Below are 22,718 nucleotides of genomic sequence, written 5' to 3' on the forward strand. Positions count from 1 at the left end.
GCCTTCTATAAAGGAGCTCTGGTGGTTTAGTGCCTAAGGAATTGGACTGCTAACCAGAAGGCTGGCAGTTCAAACCCCACTAGCCACTCCACAGAAGGAAGACTGGGCAATCTACATCAGTAAAGATTTACTGCCTCAGAAACCCCATGGGGGTCTCTATGAATCGGAAATCAATCCAACACTCAGTGAGTTGGGGGTTTTTGGTTTATAGTCTTAATATGCATAGCTATAGCGTGACTTGAAGCATTTGTGCCTTCCTACTGACAAAGAACTTGAAGTATCTGAAATCCACATAGGAATCTGCAGTTGACTCTTCTAGTAGTTCAAACAACTGGGAGTTTAAATCCTAGTTCTGCAACTTCCTAGATGTGGGAACTTAGGCAAGTTATTTAATTTTTCTAAACCTCAGTGTCTTTGTGGGGATAACCAACCTATTATTAACCTTCCCATACAGTTATTGCAAGGATTACATAAGCTTGTGTATTTTAAGATGCTTTAGCACAGGGCCTGCCATTTATTAAGTGGATAGAAGTGGAAGCTATTATCTTTGCTGTTGTCTTACAAATGGCAGCATGCATAGCAGCCAGCAACCACTTGGGCCTAATTATTTACCATCCCTGGGGGACAGACCTCGGTTTTTTCCCCTTTTCCCTGGCAGAAGAACCAAGAATTCCAAATAGACCATTTATTTTCTAAGAATCAATATATTTTCTTCCTTCGAAATAAATACAAACCAGTTTGAAAGGTGGTGGTGGTGATTGGGGTCTATGGGAAGGAGAAGGGAAGTGGGGACAGGCCCCAGGCTTTTTAGTACCAAATGACTCTGGCGCGACCCGGAAACGCAGTTACAAATGAGAATAATTTAAATTCTCCACTAATTACAGTATTTACAACAGCAGGGGAGGGGGTCACCTAGTGCCCCTCTTCCAGGCTGGACAGACATCAATTCCACTGCTATGCTGGGCAGATGCCCGCTCACCTCACCATTTGCAGGGGCCTCAGGCCTCTAGGCAGTTACTGATTCTCCTGGCACAAGTAGACAGAGGAGGTGGGATGGCCTGTTTTATGCAGTGTCCTAACCTTGGCCCACCACCATGCCCTATAATGCCATGAGGTCTCTGGGATTCTTTCTGGCCTGTGGGACCACCCCTCTACTTGCCCAGAGCCACCATGGGCCCTTGGAGTGTTCTGTACAGTCCAGCTGCACTCAGAGCGGGAGGGACCTCCCCCACCCAGCTTCCCCTGAGACTGGCCCCAAGACCAGGAATGAGTCAGTGCAGAGGCTGGTGCCACTCCAGGATAGTGAGCAGAAGGGAGGAGAGAAGTCACAGGGCACTGTGGCTTGGGCTGTACTGGGCAGCATCAGTCACTATCACTGGTCTCACTGCTCTGCTCGCCCTGCACCTTGCTGCGGTGCTGCAGAGCTCTGTGGTAGGCAATCTGCACTGACTTCCGGATGTTAGATTTGCGGCCCTCCAGCATCTTCTCCTTGTCCAGGTCCTGGTTCACCCCCAGAGGAACCAGCTTGGTCCTGGGTAGCCACTGCCTGTAGGATGAGGTGAGGATCAAAAAAACCATGTCAGGGAGAACAAGAAGCACCAGTCTTCCTTATGCCTTCATTCATTAAACATACCATCTGAGCACCAACACTGGGCCAGGTTCTGTGGCACTGGGATTACAGACACCAATAGACACAGTTCCTGCTCACAGACTAGTGATGAAGAGAGCCCAGTCAATAGTCACACTAGGGGGTAACCACAAGGTATTTATGGGCACAAAAAGGAGGAGCCCTGACTTAACTTGAAATAGGTACACTGTCCTATAGGCTCCAGGCAGACTTTACTAACACTGCCATTAGACAATTAACAAAAAGACTAGATATATAAATATGAGTGTTTATGCCTGCTTTATCCCCATTTTGTCACCATGGAGGCAGAGGTGGGAAAACTCAGTCTAGAAGCCATCTGAGTCTAGGCGGGGAACCACCCCCAGTCATTGATGGTACTCTGGTTTCCTGCTACAGCTCTTTGCCAACTGCTACCCACACAGCTTCTTAGACTCCTGGTCAATACAATTCTTTAGCTCAAAGATCTGTTCTAATTCCCTTCCCCACTGAAGAGTAATAGCCCAGTCTGTCTGTTGCTGGAGTTTCCAGCAACCACATGGGGTTGCATCTGTGGCTGTGAGGCACACCAAATGTTCCTCTGCTCCCTTACCAGGTTCGCTTGTTGTCAAAGAAGAGGACGAGGTAGAGATGCTCTCGGGCTTCCTGGGTCATCTGCTCCCCAAGTTTCAGCACCTCCAGTGGGGGCACAGGAATGGGAACCCCATGGTGGAACATACCCTCCCGGGGCATCTTTGGATCAATGATCTGAGGGTGCAATAAGAGTCTAGTTTGGTTCAGTCCACTTCCTCCCCAAGATCTGGCCTGTCCAAGAATGTGGAGACTACCTCTGAAGTAGGGACAAACAAAGGTTATCAAACTGCTAAGGCTGCAACGCTATCTTTTGGCTTTTTTCCATGCCAAATTGTTCCACAGCCAAAGGGGCAAGGAGACAGAAAAGGGAAAGATGGAGAATTGATTGGAGGGCCCTCTAAATTGTACTCAAGCGGCATCTACCCATCAGTCTGTCTGCCAGGGACTCCTATGCTCTGCAGTTCAGCAGCGGTTAAGACAATCTGCTTGTTTTGAGTCCTGCGTTAAGGGATTAAAAGGCAAGGGGCAGGATAGGACAAGGGGAAGCCTACCAGAGCTGGGTACGATGGATACCCTCGGCATTTGGCCCACACAAGGTCCAGAGCGTCCAGAGGGGAGTCCTCATCCTCCGACAGCCAGCCAGCTCCCCGGCCCAGACTCTTCCTCACCACTTCACAGGAATGGGAAAGAGGGGTCGGATCAGCAGCTGGGGGACTGGCGAGGCCCTGACAGTGGGCCCCGGGCATCCCTGGCCTTGGGTGAGGGTACTTACTGCTGTGGCCCACGCCGCGGCCAGTACCCACGGAGTAGGCCTCATTCTCAGTGCCTGAGGTATCCTCACTGCTGTCCTCTGGGAAGGTGCCCCGAGAGAAGGAGGGCTTGCCTCGGCCTTGTTTTGAGGGTGTTGTGCTATGGGCAGAACAGTGGGAGCTCAGCTCAAGAAAGGGGAAGGGGTGAGGAGTAGTATGGTAGGTGTCTTCTCTTTAAGCCCCCGAGGTCCTAGATATTTGGAAAGCAGAGGCTACACAAGGAAGTTCAAATTCAAATACTCTCAGGAGCCAGGCTGATGATGTAACTAAAGAAATGGCCTGGTTTCAACAGTATAACAGTGGTAGGGACGAGTACATGCCTCATCAAAGGCAGCAGATAATACTCAGCTCCAACCTGAATAACACTTGGCCATACTGGTCAGATTCACCAGATCTTCTAATTTTTAAAAGAGAAAACAGAGATTGGGAATTTTTCATGGCAGTCCCTGATTACTTTTTTTAAAAGAACATGCTGGCCTAAAAAACATGTCTCCAGGCCAAAGGGCACCAGTTGATGACACCCTCTACCACAAACCATCAGCTTGATCTAGGATGGTTCCCTCAGTTCCATTATAGTGACACCCTGATCTATCCCATTTAATTCGCAGAGAACCCTGGGTTTGAGCCATTTGAATGTAGACTGAGATGGCTACCACCCACTTCCAGCAGGGAAACCTGGAGACACTGTGAGCCCTAAAAGGACACCAAGAGGCAGGCCTTGATCTAGAGGGCTAGTACCTGGTCCGGTCTGAGGCAGCGCTGCTGCTGCTACTGCTGCTGGACTCAGAGTCTGAGCTGCTCCGGGGAAGGCTGCAGTCATTACGGTATACCAAGAAACTCTTCTTCACTGGCTGGTTCCCACTGCTGAAGCCATTAGCTGGTAAGTCTTGGTTGGGGCGAGGGAGAGGAGGGAAAGAAAGTCAGGAAGATGCAGATCAGCGGTGGCGTGGTGGTAGTAGGGACTTAAACTTGGGCTTCCCCCTGTGCTGGAAACATCCTACAACCTTGGCCAACAGAGCTAGCCCTGGGCAGTGTCCACTATAGTTGGCACAGCCCTGCCTCACCCCTCATACTTCCCTTGGCAGTGACTGGCCTAATAACACAAATGGCTTAAAAAGCAGGATCCCCAAGGAGGGTAAGGAGAGAAAAACTGAAGTAATAAAATGGAAGGGGGCCTTGGGATGAGAAATCTGGCTGGGTCAGCATCTCTGGGCCTGTTTTCCCATTTGTAAAATTAGGGGATTGAATTAAAGGATTCCTAAAGGCCCTTCTAATTCTGACATTTTATAGGCAAATAATAAAGGTATTATCTGGCAGTTATGTTGGGGAGAAAGACAGCTTTGCTGTCTTGGGGGGCTGGGTGATGGTGAGGCTCACCCATAGGGGGGTCTTCTGTGGACTTATCACTGTCGCTGTCTGAGCTCGAACTGGGTCGGGGGCTCCTACCCCGCTTGCGCTGACGCAGGGAGCCCATGATGGGAAGCTGGGGGGGCCCCACAGGACTGCCTCCGTGGCTGGGGGTCATCTGGCTCTCCCGGTTTTTTGGGGGGCGGCCTGGCCTCTTGGGCGGTCCAGCTGTCTTCGGGTTCTTTTTGGAGAACAGAACTGAGGTTCTCCTGCCCACCTCATGTGCGGGGGTTGAGGACATGTTGGGACCCAGGCCTGGAGCAAAGAGAGAAGGAGAGTTGGTGAAGGGTCTCATGCAGAAAGGGTAGATGTCTAGCATCACACAGGACCATTACTCCAGCTGGAGTTGGGAGATGATCTTGGGGGCACAGAATAGGGAATATTGTCCTCTTATACACATAGCGGGAGGCAGCTAAGAGTCCCTGATTGGGGAGGAGAGAGAAAACGCAGCTAGCTTTGCAGGAGGGACCTCTGCCTGGGGATGACAGGAGCTGGGTATGCGCTGGAGAGCCAGTTTGGCTTGCTTTGGGGTCCAGCTTGCTGTGGGGTTCAGACCTTTGCTTGTCTCCTGGCTGCTGCTCTCTTCAGCGGCACTGTCTGTCTGCCCGTCCTTGTCGCAGGCTGCCGGGTGGGGTGTCAGACTGCCCCGGCTTGAGGGGCCATGCCGCTCAGGCCCATCCCGTCCAGTCTCCCGCTGGTGGGCCAACTTCCGCCGTAGTGCTGTCATCTCTTTCTTTATCATCTTTGCACGCCGTGAGCGTCCAACGCTCTGCTTGCTAGCATTCACCTCATCCAGTCGTTCCAGCAGCAACTTCAGCTGCTCTTCCACTGGTAGGTGCTTCTGGTTCTCCAGCAGAACCAGACGCTCTTCCTCTGCTGTAATGGGTGAGAGATGGAGGGTAAAGGTCAGACTCAGGGCAGCCCTCTGGGCCCCCTAAACCTGGGCAGACAGTAAGAAACTCGGACTGTTCACACCTCAGCTTCTCACCCGGAACAGCTGTAAAATGGCAGCACCAAGATGTAGAATGGTGAGCACTGCCATCCATCCACCCAGTCTGACTGGAGCATTCCTGGGAATAACTTGCCACTGCTCAGCCTAGCTGCTTCCTGCCTACACTGAGTACTCCCAGGACTTTTGGGAAGCTGTCCATCCCAGGCATTGGCCTGTATGTGTATATATGTGTGTGTGACTTATCACCCACCATCTTCAGTGTGATGTGGGGCCTCATCTCCAGCCAGGCTGTGGGGGATATGCATGCCCGTCTCAAAGTCAATGCCCATTTTTTCTGCCTGGCGCCGAGCCTGGCGAAGCACAGCACCACCCTGCTCACGGAGCCTCACTGCTGCCCGGTAGAAGATGGTGTCCTTGGCATTGTACTTGAGGCAGTTGCTGACGATTAGGTTGAAGTCCTCCTCGAAATCATCAAAGTTCAGGTAGCGGTAAGCCTCCAAGTTCTGTTTCATGGTGAAAAAGTCCATGGGCTTTTTGATGTGGTCTAGGTAGTCAGGCACCTGGGAGAGCAAGGCAGGTGTGGGTAAGTGGAGATAGGCCCCTAACTTCTCCTGAACCCCTGCTCCTAACAAATCCTGCAAAAATGCATCTAGCAACCTCCTCCCACCACAGTTAGAGGTAGGCATATAGCACAGGGGAAAAGAGAGCTGGATTCTAGTTCTGACTTTACCAGCCACACGCTGTGTGACCTTAGCAAATCTCCTAACTTCTTCTGGCCTTCTTTTCTGGAAAAAGGTGATGAAAATACAGCCAAATCTACCTTACAGAGTCATGTGAGATTTCAGTAAGAAAATGGCTAGCAGAATCCTCTAGAAATAATACTTCCTCGTATTTTTACTATTATCGTAAGGAGGCTGCTGCTTCAGACCTCTCATTTTATACCTTTTAAAGAGAAGAGTCTGCCAGTCAGGACCTAGGACTTCAGAGCTGGTTCTTTAGGTGCTGAGCCTTCTAAAGTCTCCATTCTAGGGTTCAGCACCCCGAAAGTGTCTTCCTGCCCTGGGATTATTCATTTGGCAGACTCTGTCCCTGCCTCTGGGGAAGGAGTGCAGATTGCCTCCCATTCTGGGCCCTTGGGGTGTGACAAGGACAAGACAGAGTCCAGGTGATGCACTGCATGGCTCCAGATCATCCTGCCCCACAGCCACCACCCTTCTTCAAAACCCTGGCCCAGACCTGCAGCAGGGGGGTCCAACTAGGAGAGGAACAGAAAGAAGTTGGAGTGAGGGGAAGAGATTCTTACTTCATCCAATTCGGTTACCTCAGACAGAGGGACCGGCTCGCTGAAGATGTTGCCTGTGTCCTTTTCTTGGAGCTGTTCTAAGGTTTTGCGAAGAAGGATGAGGAAAGGGGTCAGCTGCATCTCCATGGCGATCTGTTGGACCTTGATCTGACACACACATAGGCTCTGTCAGCCTGGCCTTAGCAGAGGTCTCTGAGGAGATGGTCCCAGGCTGGCTTGGGAACTCACCTTCTTGCCCACCTCCCCAGCCAGTGGACTCAGTCAGGTGTACCATTCTTTAAGGCCTCACCCAGTGAAATTTTTCCCAATTACTCTGGCCTTCCCCTTCCCGAACTCTCAGCACATAATTTAGGGTTTGTTCATACTCTCTCGTAACATCCTGCTTCTGGTAGGCCTGAGTGCAGGAGATGTGCACTCTAGCATCAGTGAGAGCCAGGAGACGTGACCCTAGCATCAGCCCTATTTGTCACCTGGCTTTGGGACTTGTTTTCCTTTTTCTGCATCTGTTTTCTCCTCTGGAAAATAGGCCTGGCTCAGGAGCACTCACCATCTCCCTTTTGAGTTTCTCCCGCTTGCGGATCAGTTCTACTAGCAGTCGAGCTCGCTCTAGATCATGCCGGAGCCGCTGCCAGGACTTGAGCTGTTCTTTAAGGGCCCAGTTTTTATCCTCAGAATCTCTCTGCAGAAGCAAAAAGGAGATCAGAAAATGGCAAGGGAGCCAGAGGAAAGGCTGGAGAGGGTAGAGAGCCCAGGGGAACTTGGGTCATTTATAGGTCAAGACAAAGGAGGGAGCACAATGATTTACTGGCAGACTTGCCAGCTAAAGTGAGGACTCCTCTATCTGCATGTCTTCAGAGCCTGGGACAGAGCATATGCTTAGTAAATGCTTGGTAAATGAATGAACGAACATATAGGAACACTGCCCATCCATCAAGCTGGTAACCTCTAAGGTGTTCATTCTGAGGCTGGTTTGGAGGCAGCTTAATGGAAGAAACAGTGTAAGCCTCTGAAACTGGAAGCAAATCTCTGTCTGTCCTTGTCCCCATATCCCCAGTCCCCATAGGGAATCTGACACTGTACCCCAACTTGGTCACAGTTCCTCTGAGACTGTAAGTGTGTCTGCAGACGACGTAGTAGTGGGACCCCGTTCCGTGACTGTCGCTTCAGTGTCCAGTAGCTGTGTAGCCTCTGCATGAACTGGCTCTTCCTCTGGATGGTCAGGCGGTTGGTGATTTTGCTGAGCCTGGGAGGCAGGGGAACAGAAAAAAACCTGCTGGGCTGTGCTTCTCTTAAGCAGAACTGGGATCTATGGCCAGTTAGAGTTCCTGAATAAGGCTGAATAGGGAGTAAGTCTCTCATCAAAAAGGCGTGAAATAGCAAGAGGAGCAAAGGGTATCACTAACAGCACCTCTGTAGGAGGAAGCCAAGCTCCTAGCATTAAGCCAGCATCCCTAATCCTGTATACCAGAGGGTCAGGGGGTTCTGCCCCTAAGACTTCTCATGTCACTACAGCCCACAGTAATATTTGACCCTAGAATACATAAAGCCTTTGAAAGTTTTAAGATAAAGCACAATTGTACTGCAGTAAACTATATCAAAAAAGCGCGAGAGTTAAAAATAACCGATGACCATACCCAGATTAGTGACAGACACCACTTATAATTCTTTCATTTCCTTCCCCCTTTTTCATTCCATTTCTCCCTTTATACTTTATTTTCTCCTTTGTGGCTGGTGATAACCCATAATCTTCCTACCTAATTTAAATGTACCATCAACATGAAGGGCAGTTTAAACCACCTGTTAGGTCTACCAGATTATGGTTTAAATTTCTGGCTCCTAATGTAAAAGTTAGGTGATCTGCTAGAGATAGCTCTTTCTGGAATTCGGTTGTTGTTACTTCTATGCAGATCCTGATAGAAAGAACATAACTCAGCCCTGCCCCTCCACTCTGGGACTTCTCAGTTCCTCCCCAGGAGGACTTCTTCTTCCCTCACCTGCCTGTCCCCTGTGCTCGGCATACCTGTGTGGGGGGATGCAGGGCACTGACACAACAGGTGCTGCTGCTCGCTTCTCTGCCAGGATCTTCCGTGCCTTCTTCATCTTGATTCGGGACTTGGCCTTGGCTTTCTTGACCTTCTCTGAGCTCCAGCTCTTGCCATCTTCCTCCTCTTCATCCTCATCCTCTTCACCTTCACTATGGGACAGGGCAGGCAAGCGGCGCGCAGAACCTGGGGGCGTGTGGATGTCGCAGTAGGCTGTCTTGCGGACGCTGAAGGAAGTGCCGTTGGCACCTGTCTCCCGCACAGGCTCCATCTTCATATAAAGGCCAGCCTGCTGGGCACATGTCACGTGGAAGGCCGTGTAGCAGTTGGCCTTGTGGCACTGGATGCAGGCCCCTGAGCCTCGCTGTTTGCAAATGTAGCAGGTAAGCTTCCAGCGAGCTGGTGGGATGTGCTCAATGCTGTCAATAGGCTCTAGGAAGACTGTGTTGGCGAAGCAGACCTCAGGGATCCACAAGGCGCACACCACATGGGCCCACCGTCCATCATCTGTCTGCTTGAAGGCACCACCCTTGTTGGGGCACAGGGCACAGTCCACAGCACGGGAAGGTGACTGCAGGCAGCGGCGGCACAGCCACTGACCCTCAGGGATGTAAGGGACACCATAGCATTCCTGGTGCACAGCCAAGTTGCACATGTCACAGAAGAGGATGACATTGCTGTTCTGGCACTCACCATCATTACAGATACAGCACACAGCATCCTCGTCCACTAGTGCATTGGGGTCGCCTTTATTGTGGCTCTCAAAGTATGACTCCTTCTCCAGCCGGTCCATTAGGTACTCAAAGATCTCCTGTGGGATGGGACTCACACCCTCTGTCTTCCGCCGCTCGTTCATGATGTCCAGCCAGATGTAGTCCTCCTCATCCATGTCATACTCTACTTCCTCGTCCAGCTCCTCTGCCGACTTCTCAATGTACCTGTAGTATACACAGGTAGCTCAGCATCACATGGCTGACATCAGTTACATTTGTTGAGCACGTACTCATGTATTATCTCATTCCATCCTCACCTTACCTCCAGGTACTATAATCATTCTAATTTCACAGAAAAGGAAATCTAAAGCTTGAGAAAGTTCATTCACCTGTCTCAGCTAACTTGTGAGAAAGTGGTAGAGCTGGGACATGACCCTAGACCTGTCAACACCAAGGCTTGTGTCCTGTTACATAACACTGCCTCTCTTGAGCTGTAGAGGCTCTGCCAGACTCCAAAAGGAATGATGGGGTAGCTAAAACTCATTGGGGTGGTCTAGATGATAATGCAAAGAGTCAGGGGAAGGAAGGAAGGTCCTTGGATATCGCTTGTAAATTACCTACAGCTTGTTTTAGCATTAGCTGGTAGGGGCCTGACTGTAAGCAGAGCTTGGTGCTTTCGTGGATTTTCAGTCAGCTGGTCCTAGCATCAGTTCACGGCTCCCTCAAAGTCTAGGTACTGGTTTGCTTTGTTTGTTCTCTGGACAGCCTTGGAAAATCACATAGTCCTAATAACTAAGATTTACTGAACATTTATTGTGAACCAAATATTGTGTTTATTACATGTAATATTCACCACAGCCATAGGATCAATGTTTATATTGTCCCCATTTTATAGATGAGGAAACTGAAGTTTTGAGAGGTTAATTAACTACCCAACATAACTAGGTCACACAACTAGGAAGTGGCAAAGCTGGGATTCAGACTTTAGTCCTAGCACTCTTAACCTTTACCCTATAACACTCATTGGGCCAGCAGGACTGGAGCTGAGGGCTGCTCCAGGTACCTGTCATACCAAGCAGGCTCCTCTTGGCCTTGCTATGCTCTGGGTAGTGTGGATTCTGGTACTGTAAAGCTATAGCATACAATAGAATAAACAGGGCTTTGGCTTCTAAGAAACCTGTATTTAAATCCTGGCTCAGTCACTTTGTGACCTTCAAGACATCAATGCTTTTCTCTCAGTTTCATCGATGATAAAATGAAGATAATATTACCTACTCACAAAGATTCTATCAGCATTAAATGAAATTATAAAAATGGACTAAACGAAGTGGCAAACAGTAGGCCTTAGATCAACATTAGTTCCTGTCCCTCCTCTCCAATGTTCACATGGGAAATGGGGCTCTGGCTGCTACAGCAGTCCAGGAGAGCACAGGATCTGGAGTCACACTGCCTGGGCTCTGTATGATAGTAGGCAAGTCACCTAACCTCCCTGAGACTTGGTTTCGTACTCTATAAAATGGTAATATTAATTTGAACCTATTTCACACAGCTGTTATAAGCATTAAAATCAATACAAGTACTGAGAGCGATGCCTGGCATGGAGCAAGTATAATGTTAACTTTATCATTAGCTTTTGTATAGCCTTTACCCACCTTAACTTGTATTATAGTTACTTATGTGTCTAACTTCTCCAATATAGGATAGAAACAACGACCACATATATGATTCACTACACAAAAACAGGCACTCAATATTCATTTAAAAGGCATTTTGGGGATGAAAGGGAAGAAAGAGACAAAAACATTGTATCTAAAGGAAGCAGCTTCTTCTTAAGTCATTATTTCTTCCCCAAGGTAACTTAACATCCTCTCCCTGCATCAGAGTAGGGTTCAGTGCTTGTGTGAACCACCTGGTCCCTCTAGGCCTTGGCACCAGCTCTCAAGCAGCAGTTCTCAACTTTTTCACTGCCATGACACACGTAACATCATGTGATGGTACAAAACACCCTCCCACAGGGCACCCAGATTACAGGCTGTGGCCCAGATCAGGTAGGCTGTATGTCATGTTAAAAATTCCTGCTATACCAGCTGACACTTGACCAACTGTCTTCCCCTCAAGAAAGCATATCAGAATCCAAGTAAGAGAAAATGATGTTGTTAAGAGAGATGACCTCAAATCTCCTTTAATTCATATACAAAGTAAATCATTTCCAAAACTTGGGCAGTTCTACTAACAGCAGTAATAAATTATATGCCACACATCTCCCAGCTGATAGCACTGCACCAGCTGACAACTGCTGCCCCAGGAGGCAAAGAATGAATCTCAGTAGACAGAGTAAGAAAAGGAACTCAATGGCTGGGCTGCCTATCAGAGCAGAAAGAGCTGAAATGCCATTAGAAGGGAGGGAAAGCCCAGAGAGAGTCTGTATGGGAAGGGGCTGTGGTTTAGGGGACACAGTAGTCAATGCTAACAGAGACAGTGGAAAGCCAAAAGGAAGCAGAGCTTGGCTGAACAGATGAAGGAACAGGAGACAGGAAACTGACATACTTGGCCATAACACTTGGGTTCTCACAGTTTTGCTTAGAACTAAGATTTAATATAACATGTGGATTGTGTTTTGGTAAAAATATTCTTTCATATAAAAATCTTTATGACAAATCCTTTTTAGAGATAAGGCCTTCTGAGTAGCTGACAAAAAAGACTGCTACTTAACTGTCTCATCAGAATGTTCTTTTTACCTTGGATGCCAAGACTCTCAGAGACAAGTTTTATACTTGGTTTTTGTACCATCCTTCAGCTTCACCCTCACCCACCCATCCCTACATTTACTTTTACCTCATGTTGAAGGAATTCAGCCTTATTGTACCTGTGCCTTTATTAGAAGCCACTGTGACTACTTTTTAGAAGGAACTGAGATACAAAGAAACAATTACATGACATGAAAGGGCCCTTGGAGGTGCCTGTTCTGCAGATGGTTACCTTAAAACCAGAAGTTGCATGAGTTGCCCAAATCACATAGTGAGTGAGTGGAGAGGATCAAGGATCAGTAACAGAATCTCTCATACAGTAGAAATACTGCAGCTTGGGAGAGGTCTGGGTTTGAATCCCAGTTCAGCTATTTACTGGCATGTGATCTTCAACAAATCTAGTCCCCTTCCAAGACTGTAGTTTGCTCATCTTTGAAAAGCGGACAATACCTACCTGAGTTTGATGTGAGAATAAAATAAGAGTGGCTATAAAGCATCGTGGAGCTCTGGTAGCACAGTGCCTAAGGCATCTGACTGCTAACCAAAAGGCTGGCAGTTCAAGCCCACTAGCTGCCCCATGGAAGGAAGATGGGGCAATCTACTTCCATAAAGATTTACCACCTCCGAAACGCAACGGGGGTCTCTGTGAGTCAGAATCGACTCGAAGGCAGTGAGTTTGGTTTTTTTTTTTTTTCCCATAAAGCATCCACAGAGGTCCCTGGATAGTGCAAACAGTGCACACTCAGCTACTAATGAAAAGATTGGCAGTTCAAACCCACCTAGCGGGGCCAAGAAAAGCATGGTGATCTGTTTCTGTAAAGATATACTCAAGAAAACTCTGGAGCAGTTCTACTCTGTAACACACGGGGCTACCATAAGTCAGAAGTGACCTGACAGCAGCGAGTTATAAAGCACCAGGGTCTGGCATGTGGTAGTATACAATAGGTGCCTCCATCATTAGCTGGGGCACTGTTTCTTTCACTGCCCAGGGAGGACCAGTGTGCTTCTCTATCCTTAATCCCTGCCATTCTCTTAACTGCTACCTGCCACTTCTCTGGCTCCTGAGCCCTGTTTGACGGGTTTTCCAGAGTTAGGGCTAAGGGTGGCCTTACCGGTAATAGGAAGTTGGCCGGGGGGGGGCATCAGGAGTATCCTGCTCCAGTTCTCTGTATACCACCTCTGGCAGCTTTGGAGTAGTGCTTGCAGAAGCATTGTGGTGGTGGTGATGGTTGGAGTCCTTGCGCTTTTCCTTGTTCTTATGCTTGCCCGACTTGGGAGTAGCTGCCGGTGTCTCAGTGTTCTCCTTGTTGCTGCCATTCTCAGGGGCCTCTTCTGGGGCCTCATCATCCTCCGACACTACATCCAGGTTGTCGAAGATGCTGATTCGGTGGACGCGGCCATGCAGGTCCACCTCCACCATGCGCTGGGCCTGTGCATAGCTCATCACCTCACGGCCTGGTGACTGTGACACTTCTGAGGGGCTGGGTGACTGCTTGTTGGCTGGGCGTGACTGGCGCCCCTTTTTCTTGTGCTTGCGAAGTGGAGTCTGCTGTGGGGGCGGTGGGTTGTCGTGGTCATAGTGGTATAGGTGGTATTCGATACCGCTGTAGCTCTTATAGACCTTGCGGCAGGTCTCCACAGGACACTCATATGGTGGCTTAGTTGCCCGCAAGTTGTGGCAGAAAGTCTTCACATCAAAGTCCACCCCCATGCTGTCACAACTAGAACACAGAGATCAATTAGCATAGGCCTGGGGAAGGATTACTGGCCACCCGCATCAGGAAACCCACTTTCTCCTGCCCTCCTCCTCCCCAAGAGTCACCAAGTCCTGGCCAGTCCACCTTTACAGCATCTCAAAATGCCATCTCTTCCACTATGGTCCTGGTCTGGGACCTCACCACATCTTGCCTGGTCATCTTGCCCTATGTCTAAACTCCTCTAGTCCAATATCACATAATGCAACCAGAGTGATCTCTCTATCAGGTAGTAACAGTCATGTCACTCTCTTGATTAAAACCCTCCACATGCTCTCCACTTCTTCCAGGGTAACATTCAAATTTCTTCTGATGGCATTCAGAGCCTTCTGTTCACTGTCTGGCCCTAGTCCTCCTTTCCAGACTCTTCACCAGGTATAGCTGTGCTTATGTTTATCTGAAAACAAGGCTCTTCTCTGAAAATATTATAATCTTTTAATTCCTGCAAGATGACTTCTACTTGGAATCCCCTCCATCTTTGCTGAGCTCAAATGTCACCTCTGTTGACTTCTTTGACTCTCCTGTAGGAGCACTGTTTTTACAGCATCCCATTCTCCCCTCCATCATTGCACTTTATCAAGGAGACTTGTCTGCCTCCTTCCACTAGACTCAGAGCTTGTACAGTGCAGACATGTGCCTACCTATCTCTATATCCTCCGTACCTGACATATACTGAACACTCAGTTTTTCATGAATGAATGACCTGTCAAATGAATGGCTGAATGAAGGAATTACCAAATTTGGAGATGGGATAAAGGCTAGTGTTAGCCCATGTAGAAACCTGAATGGGTGGCCAGGGACTTGGTCCCGGACTCCAACAGAAACCACTGGATTATAAAAAGTATCAGTTCATTTCTGAGGCCTTTAGGGGGAGCCTATGCCCTTGCCCTAGGACTGAGTTGGGGGATGTACTATGAAGCCAAGTGAAAACTCTTAGGTCATTTAGTCAGGGACAGTAAGTGGCACATTTTACATCTGTACTCTTCATTCACCCATTCATGTAACATCAACTGAGTGCCTACTGAGTGCTGGGTCCTAAGGGTACAAACACGTATGTGACAATCAGGCACACTTAGATCTTTGCTGGTCCTCAGGGGCCCTCTCTTCCTCCTCCCCAGTGTTCCTGGGTGAGTAGAGACAACAGATGGTACCCAACCCCCAGGAAGCCTAGCTTGGTCAGAGACTGCCCCAAATTCTCTCTGCCTAGTTGAGTTCAATACTTCAACTGGGGGCTTGGCACCATCCCAGACAAAGCCATCCTGAGCTCCTGGACAAACAGTGAACTAAACTGGCTTCTCTTCTGAGGCTTTACCAGGCAAGCGCGCTGCTCAAGACCCTCTGTCAACAACCACTGACTCTCACACTGAGTAAAGGTACGCGTTCAACTCCAACTCGCTTCCACTGCCTACCTGGGGATTGTGTCTTTAAACACAAACCAAAAGGAGGCACAAACAAGCTCTCCTCTTTTGATACTGGGTCCCTGGTGAACTTTGCGGCTTTGCCACCCTGGCCTGACCCTGCAGCAGAGACACAGGGGATGGAGATCAGAACTTAACCTGAAAGCCCGTGGGGAGGGCCCAGGAGTGTGGTGACTGCGGCTGCTCCCGTAGCTCAGAGGGCCGGAGGAAGTAGGGGGCGGGGGCCGGAGGGACCAGGCCGGGCCCCAGAGGTGCCCGCAGCCCTCTCTCCCGGATGCGGCGGCGTTTCCCCTTTGTCAAAGAGTAACAAGTTAAATAAGGTTTCTCTCATGCCATTGGCCCAGGCAGCCCCGAAAGATACAATGTTGCCGCTGGATGTCGGCTGGGAGCCAGCGCACTGTCAGTTCTCCCGGCTGGAGCGGCCCGCCGGGCACCCAGGCCCTGCAGCTCAGTGCGCGTCCCACGAAAGTAGCTTACCCCTTCCCCGTTGGCCACCCCAGCCCAGATCTCAGGCCCACACTCACCGGCCACCTCGAGTCCGGGCTCATCGCCGGGGGCGCCCGCCGGGGCTCCGACCCCTCTTGGGGAGGTCGGCGGGGAAAGAAGGACTGGGAAGCTGGATCCCCAATTCTGGGACCACAGAGCTAGCCACCTTGGCCCCCCGAGGCCCCGCGTTCTGGCTGCGGCTCCCTAGGATTCCCGCGCTGACCCCTGACGCTCCCGGTCCCGCCGGCGCCTAGGTGTCCCGACTCAGTCGGTCGCGGCTGGCCGCCGCCCGTTTCGCAGGTCCTTAGGTTGCCGACCCTCGGGACTAGGCGCCGCCAGAACAATGGAACCTCCGGGAGGCACCGCGGGGACGGGAGCGGCGGAGACCGTGGCGGCAAAGGCAGCGGCAGCGGCAGCAGCAGCGGCGGCGGCGACGGCGACGGCGTCTGCGCAGGGTAAACCCAGTGCCGCGGCCCTGGCGTGCTGCACTTTCGCCATGGACCCCTACTTGCCTTCTGAAGCTCGATGATTATTCTCTGAGACTGGGAATGCTCTCTGGACACCCTGAAAAGCTTCCCTGGTCCCTCAATATTAGAGTTAAGTTTCTAGGGGAATGGAATCATAGTACTAAGGGCCTGGGGACCCCGGGCCGTTTGTGACGAATCTGCGACCACGGACTGTGAGCGCGGGGCTGGGTGTGAGGAGCCCGCCCTTCTCCCCTCCCCCTCTACGCCCTCTCTCTCCTCCCGCTGGCGCCGTGGCTGCGGTAGGGACCCGGCGTAGGTCTCCTAGAAAGGGGACTAGGCGGGGCCGGCGCCATGGGGCGGAGCTGGGGGCAGGGCCCTGAGCAAGAGGGAAGCAGGCTGCGATGTAAGGGGGAACCGAGGTTATGGGTGGGGGCGGGGTGAAGTTAGAAGAAAATAGAATGTCTGTGGAGCCAATAAGCAATATCTGGACAAGAAAAGCAACCTTACGATAAACGGAGAAAATAGTAAAATTGTCAAGGATCTCATCTTACTTAGATCCACAATCATCGCCCGTGGAAGCAGCAGTCAACAAATCAAACGATGTATTTATTGGGTTGGGCAAATCTGCTGCAGAAGACCTCTTTAAAGTGTTAAAAAGCAAAGGGTTCACCTTGAGGGCTGAGGTGCACTTGACCCAATCCATGGTATTTTCAGCCACCTCATATGCATGAGAAAACTGGACAATGAGTAAGGAAGACCTTGATGGCTTTGAATTATGGTGTTGGCAAATAATATTGAATACATCATGGACGTAGCCAGAAGAATGAACAAATCTGTCTTGAAGAAGTACCACCAGAATGCTCCTTAGAAGTGAGGATGGCGGGACTTCTGAACGCACTTTGACATATTATCAGGAGGACTCAGTCTCTGGAGAAGCACATCATGCTTGGTAGAGGGTCTGCAGAAGAGAGGAGGATCCTCAATGAGATCCCTTGACATAGTGGCTGCAACAATGGGCTCAAACAGCAACTGGCACAGGACTGGGCAGTGTTTGGTTTTGTACATAGGGTAGCTAGGAGTCGATTGCAACTAACAACAATGGGGCGGGGTTTGCAGAAAGTGGGCAGAGCTTTTTGTATAGCCGAGCCCAGTTAGGAAAATAGGGGCACGGCCGGGGTAAGAGGGTGGGTGGGGTTAAACAGAAGAGTGGGCTTCAGAACACGTAAAGGGGCGGTGCTGGAGTCAAGATAAAGGATAGATCTGAGTAGCAACTAGCTAGACAGACTGAAAAAGAGCGGCGCCGCTTAGGGCTATTGGAATGTGATTGAAAGAAAGGGGAGGGGTTTGGGGAAGGTATATAGGAGGGGAGGAGCTCTGGTAGCATAGTGGCTAAGGCACTTGACTGCTAACCAGAAGGCTGGCGGTTCAAACCCACCAGCCACTCCTCGGAAGGAAGGTTGGGCAATCCTACTTCCGTAGTGATACTGCCTTGAAAACCCAAGGAGGGGTCGCTATGAGTCGGGGCCGACTCGATGGCAAACAACAACATATAGGAGGGGACTGGAGGAAGGTGTGAATCTGTAGGAAGAGGCTGGGTTTTAAGAGGACCTGGGAAGTGGTTGTGTAGGTAAACTGGTGAGATTCAGGTGTACCGAACCCTGTGGATTGGCGCAGCAATGCAGTTTGCGGTCACAGGAAGGCTGTTTGGAAGATGGTGTGAAAACCGACAAGCTGGTTTGAATGTGACTGGACTACTTCCTGGCGATGTGAACTTGGGCAAGTTGTTAAATTCTTCCTACCTCGAGATCCTTATTTGTAAAATAGAGCTGGAAAACTCAGTTCTTGAGTGTGTCAGAGAACTTAGATGCTAGTATCTAAGATCTTAGCTCTGGAGTCAAACTGGTGAGTTAATCCACCCCTCTGAGCCTCAGTTTGCTTATGTGTAAAATAGGGACAACATTAGGAGCTAGGACAACATTAGTTTAGTGGGTAAGGCCTTTGGCAGCTAACCAGAAGGTTGGCGGTTCAAACCCACTAGCTGCTGGGGTCAGGGAATATGAGTCAACTTACATCCCTAAAGATTTACATACAGCCTTGGAGACCCAATGAGGGTCGCTATGAGTCAGAATCGACTCCGTGGCAGTGGGTTTTTGGTATATAAAACCCACCTTACTGGGATGTTATGAGGGTTAAGTGAAATGATGGTTGTAAATCACTTGACAGAGTGTATGATGTGTAGTAAATGCTCAAAGAAAATGTTAGCTCTTTTTATTATCCTCATTCAGAAAACTTGGACTAAATGGGTCAGAGCAGAGTTGCAGGATCTTACAGCAGATCTCTTTGGAGGTCAGGAATGCCTTTGAGAATCTCATGAACACTATGGACCTTTCTCCTTAGAAAGTTTCACTTATGTTTTCTACAAGTGTTGAGAATGTAGAAAGAAGTGATTGTATGAATATGTGGTAGGATGGGGAGGAGTCCTTACTGAAGACAGTTTCCCTCCCACCCTCTCTGGGTGTGGCCCCAGGCCCTGAGTTCTTTAGTCTTCCACCCTAAGACTCTGAGACAGAGGTGGAGTAAAGATCAGCTTTATTATTGGCACGTAGGCAGGGAGGTGGTGGTAGTGCCAGGCCCTTCTGCGGGTGAGGGGGTAGGGTGCTTGGCCAGCCAGCACTGATCCTTCAAGCTGGCCCTCCCAGTGAGGTCCAGAGCTCCAGGCCCCTTTGGCTTTCAGCAGAAGCAGTGAGTGAGCAGGCAGACAGACTGCTAGGCATTGTATAGCTGGGCTTCTCAGGGCTGCTCTGGGGTTGGAGTGGGACTGGGGTTGGCAGGGGGTGGGGGGCGAGGCTGGATGTCCCTGGTCCGCATGTAGGATAGGAGCTGCTCTGGGATCTCGGCCAACACGTCCTTGGCAAGCCGGGCCATGCTCAACACCTGGTTCCCTGACCGGTCGACATAATCTCGGAAAGGGACGAACTGGGACAGGCACAGAAAAGGTAGGTGTGGGTGGTAGCCAGGAGAAAAAGGAGCAGGGTTGGGAACAGAGGAGAGTCTTTGGCCCCCACTTTCCAAGCTATTGCTCTCTGCCCCCATCTTGGACAGTTTTCTACATTTGCTGTCCCCTTTCTTCTTCTTTTTTTAACCGTTAGCTGCTAACTGAAAGGTTGGCCAAACCCATTAGCCACTCTGTAGGAGAAAAATGGTGGAAATACAGGTTTGGATACCCTGTGGGGCAGTTCTACTCTGTCCTGTTGGGCCCTATGAGTTGTAATAGACTCAATGCCAATGGGTTTTATTTGTTTTTTGGTATTCACTCTTAACCCACTCCAATATGGTGTCACACTCCACTGAAACTTCTCTTGCTAGTGTTGTCATTAGCCCCAATTGCTAAATCAATCCAATGGACAATAATTTTGTCATCACCTTGGTTGATTTCTCTTTAGATTTCCATTACCATAATCTTCTTTGACACATCACATTCCTGACTCTAAACTCTTCTGGTTCTACTCTTACCTTTCTGGATGTTCCTCCCCTTCTCTCCCTTTATTTCCCCAGATCTACCTGATGACTAAACCTAGTCCCTTCTTTCTCTCAATTCTTTTTCTGGGTGATTTCATATACTCCCTGACTTTAAAAACTGTTCCCTCATGACTAACAAATTTATACATTTTTATCCTTAGCCTCTCTTTCAAGGTCCAGACCCACATAATAAACTGCCTGCATCACATCTACATTTGTTTACCTCACAGATACTTCAAAGCCAATGTGTTCAAGACAAATTCTAGCTCTTTTTGCCAAATCTGCTGCTTCTCCAGCCTTCCTCATCCCAGTAAACAGGGTCACTACTCACCCAGTACTCACGTTAGAAAACTGAGTTATCCTTGCTGCATCTCTCATCTCCATCATCTAATTAAATCATCAACTCTTGTAAATTATTCTTCTTAAATATCTTTTGAACTTGTCACTTCTCTCCATCCCCACTGCTTCTGCCCTAGTTCAGATCTCTGTCATTTTACCTTTACTATTTCAAAGGTTCCTCACTAACAGGTCTACTTGCCTTCTCTCTTGCCTTGCTGTAGTCCATCCTTCATCCAGAAGCCAGAGAGATCCTCTTAAAATACCCGTCTGGCCATCTTACTTTGCTATGTAAAATCCTTCAAGAGCTTTCCAATGCTTACGGAAAAAAGCCACCAAATCTTTGCCGTGACCTACAAGGCCTTGGCTTCCTCTACCCCTTGCTTGCTGTGATCCTGCCACCCTGGCGTCCTACCTTTTCCTTGTCTTCTAAGCCACAGGGCCTTCTCATTTGTTGTTCCTCTGCCTCTGCTCATCCTGTACCCTTCTACTCATCCTTCAGGTCTCAGCTCAAATGTTATTGCCTCATAGAAGCCTTCTCTGACTACCCTATCTAAGTCAAGCTCCCTGTATAGATAGGCTCTGATAGTGGCTTTTACTATGTATTTAGGGCATGTATCCCAACCTAATAAGATGTTTATCTGTGTGATTATTTATTTTATTGGCTACCCTAGGGCAGGGGAGCTCTGGTAGCATAGTGGCTAAGACACTTGCCTGCTAACCAGACGGCTGGCGGTTCAAACCCACCAGCCACTCCTCGGAAGGAAGGTTGGGCAATCCTACTTCCGTAGTGATACTGCCTCGGAAACCCAAGGAGGGGTCGCTATGAGTCAGGTTTGACTCGACGGCACATAACAACAACAACAACAACTATAGGGCAGGGACCTTGGGGACCTCTTTTACCATGAATCCACAATGGCTGCAGCAGCTTGCCTGTTTCTCAAAGAGAATCTGTTCAACGAGTGCAGGAAGGATGGAAGAGTGAAGGCGAGAGAGGTGACTGAGAAGTCAGTAAGGGAAAGTAGGTCCCACCTTAGCCCCTCCTTCCCACTCCTCTCCCAGGTCAGGTCTACCTGAACAATGTCCCGCTCTGCATAGCGTCCCCTAGAAGACACACGCACGTCGTCACCATCCAGTTCTTCCATTGCTGCAGATAAGACACCCCTTGGTTAGCCTCTCCTGCCCCAACCCATGCCATCCCTCCCTCATACCTCCCTTCAGAGTCATTGTGAGTATGCCTAATGGTTGTATCAAAGCCTACAAATATTGGGCATTGTTATAGTGGTATTATTATTTTGCCTTCCCACACATCTCTATCTTCCAAGAACCCCAGGAGGGAAGAACAATATTAGTATATCACTCTTGGTTATGATGAGGAAATTAGGTTAGGGAGGACTGACTGTGATTTGGCCAAGTTCCCATCCTGTCTTTTCTGTGAGACAGGCCTGGGTTTCCCTGTGGTTCTCTGCCCTGAGTCCTCTTCTTTTGGGAAAGACCTTTTGCTGTTCTCCCAAGTTTTTGGCCCCACTCATGGACCCCTGCCCCTCCAATCCTACTCACCCTCAAACATGGCTGGTCCCACACCAACAATGATAATAGACATAGGCAGTGAGGAGGCCTGTGGGAGAGAGAAAGTCCAATGGTTGAGGCGAGCGACCATAATAAGAAAGGTGACTTTGGGAGAGAGTTCTCCATGGGTCTCATTTTTCTGCACATTTAGTCAAGGCCCTGACTTCCTTTGTTCCACTTTATCTTTTCCAGGGTGTTTGTGTAGATAGAGTGTCTTCCTCTGGAGAAAGGGGAGGCATGCATTTTATAAAAGATTTTATAAATCATTATAAAAGATTTAGGAGCTCTGGTGGCATAGTGCCTAAAGCATTTGACTGCTAACCAGAAGGCTGGCGGTTCAAACCCACCAGCCACTCCTCGGAAGGAACGTTGGGCAGTCTACTTCCATAGTGATACCTCCTTGGAAACCCAAGGAAGGGTCGCTATGAGTCGGATCCAACTCAACAGCAATGCGTTCGTGGTAAGTTAAGGTTGCTTTCCTGTAATGCAGACCACTGCCTGGTCCATCAACCTGTGGGCATTGGTACTTCAGAGAACTGGAACAAATGCTGATAGTCTGGTTACTGCTATTGCTGTGAATAACAAAAGTCCTTTGTCTCTGACCCAGCAGTCTTGTGTCTTCCACCAGCATCCATGAAACTATGGCAGGCTAACTTGTAACTGCAGTAAAATCTCAGACCCTTCACATTTCCCCCCCCTTCATGGTTCCCTCTCTACCAAGCCCTCCTCCTCAGACTCACACTGACAATGGCCTCCTTAGTCTGCGTCATGTCAGAGATGACCCCATCAGTGATGATGAGCAAGACGTAGTACTGGGAACCATCAGAGATCTTGGCTGCGGCCCTAGGTGACAGAGCAAGATCAGACTCCATCCAAATGCCCAGAGAGGCTGAGGGACTCCCACACCCTCACAACCCTACATTTTCATGGCCAGTATGTAAGTTGCAGGCAAAGACTGCTTCTCCAGACCTGGCTGCACCCTTGCCTGCCATCCCACCA

At 49.5% G+C, this 22,718-nt stretch overlaps 2 protein-coding genes across 2 annotated transcripts in view; both read right to left on the reverse strand.

Annotated features, from left to right (window-relative positions):
* Positions 1-1,362: 1,362 nt before the first annotated feature.
* Positions 1,363-13,881, reverse strand: BRPF1 (bromodomain and PHD finger containing 1). The gene is made up of 13 exons (XM_007945832.1): positions 13,283-13,881; positions 8,689-9,648; positions 7,749-7,911; positions 7,216-7,347; positions 6,669-6,815; positions 5,616-5,925; positions 4,969-5,289; positions 4,384-4,668; positions 3,745-3,892; positions 2,970-3,106; positions 2,749-2,867; positions 2,217-2,371; positions 1,363-1,546 (listed from the first exon to the last, which is right to left on the reverse strand). The coding sequence occupies exons 1-13, from the start codon at positions 13,879-13,881 to the stop codon at positions 1,363-1,365; spliced, it is 3,660 nt and encodes a 1,219-aa protein (XP_007944023.1).
* A 5,204-nt stretch (positions 13,882-19,085) lies between these two features.
* Positions 19,086-22,718, reverse strand: part of CPNE9 (copine family member 9) — a 20,724-nt gene continuing 17,091 nt past the window's right edge. The window contains exons 18-21 of the mRNA XM_007945834.2: positions 22,460-22,562; positions 21,711-21,768; positions 21,224-21,297; positions 19,086-19,271 (exon numbers count right to left, since the gene is read on the reverse strand). Coding sequence (XP_007944025.1) covers positions 19,086-19,271; positions 21,224-21,297; positions 21,711-21,768; positions 22,460-22,562 — 421 coding nt within the window. The remainder of the gene's footprint in view (positions 19,272-21,223; positions 21,298-21,710; positions 21,769-22,459; positions 22,563-22,718) is intronic.

This window comes from Orycteropus afer, unplaced genomic scaffold (genome assembly GCF_000298275.1).
Source record: "Orycteropus afer afer isolate SDZICR_OR568_19922 unplaced genomic scaffold, OryAfe1.0 scaffold00144, whole genome shotgun sequence".
Classification (NCBI taxonomy): domain Eukaryota; kingdom Metazoa; phylum Chordata; class Mammalia; order Tubulidentata; family Orycteropodidae; genus Orycteropus; species Orycteropus afer.

What these genes read in the sequence shown, in the direction of transcription:
- BRPF1 (XM_007945832.1), bottom strand. Translation starts at nt 13,881, where the DNA reads ATGGGGGTGGACTTTGATGTGAAGACTTTCTGCCACAACTTGCGGGCA. An exon ending in AGAAACTCAAAAGGGAGATG is followed by an intron (nt 6,816 to 7,215) that starts GTGAGTGCTCCT and finishes TGTGTGTGTCAG; the next exon opens with ATCAAGGTCCAACAGATCGC. An exon ending in GCTGCCTCAGACCGGACCAG is followed by an intron (nt 3,107 to 3,744) that starts GTACTAGCCCTC and finishes TTCTGCCCATAG; the next exon opens with CACAACACCCTCAAAACAAG.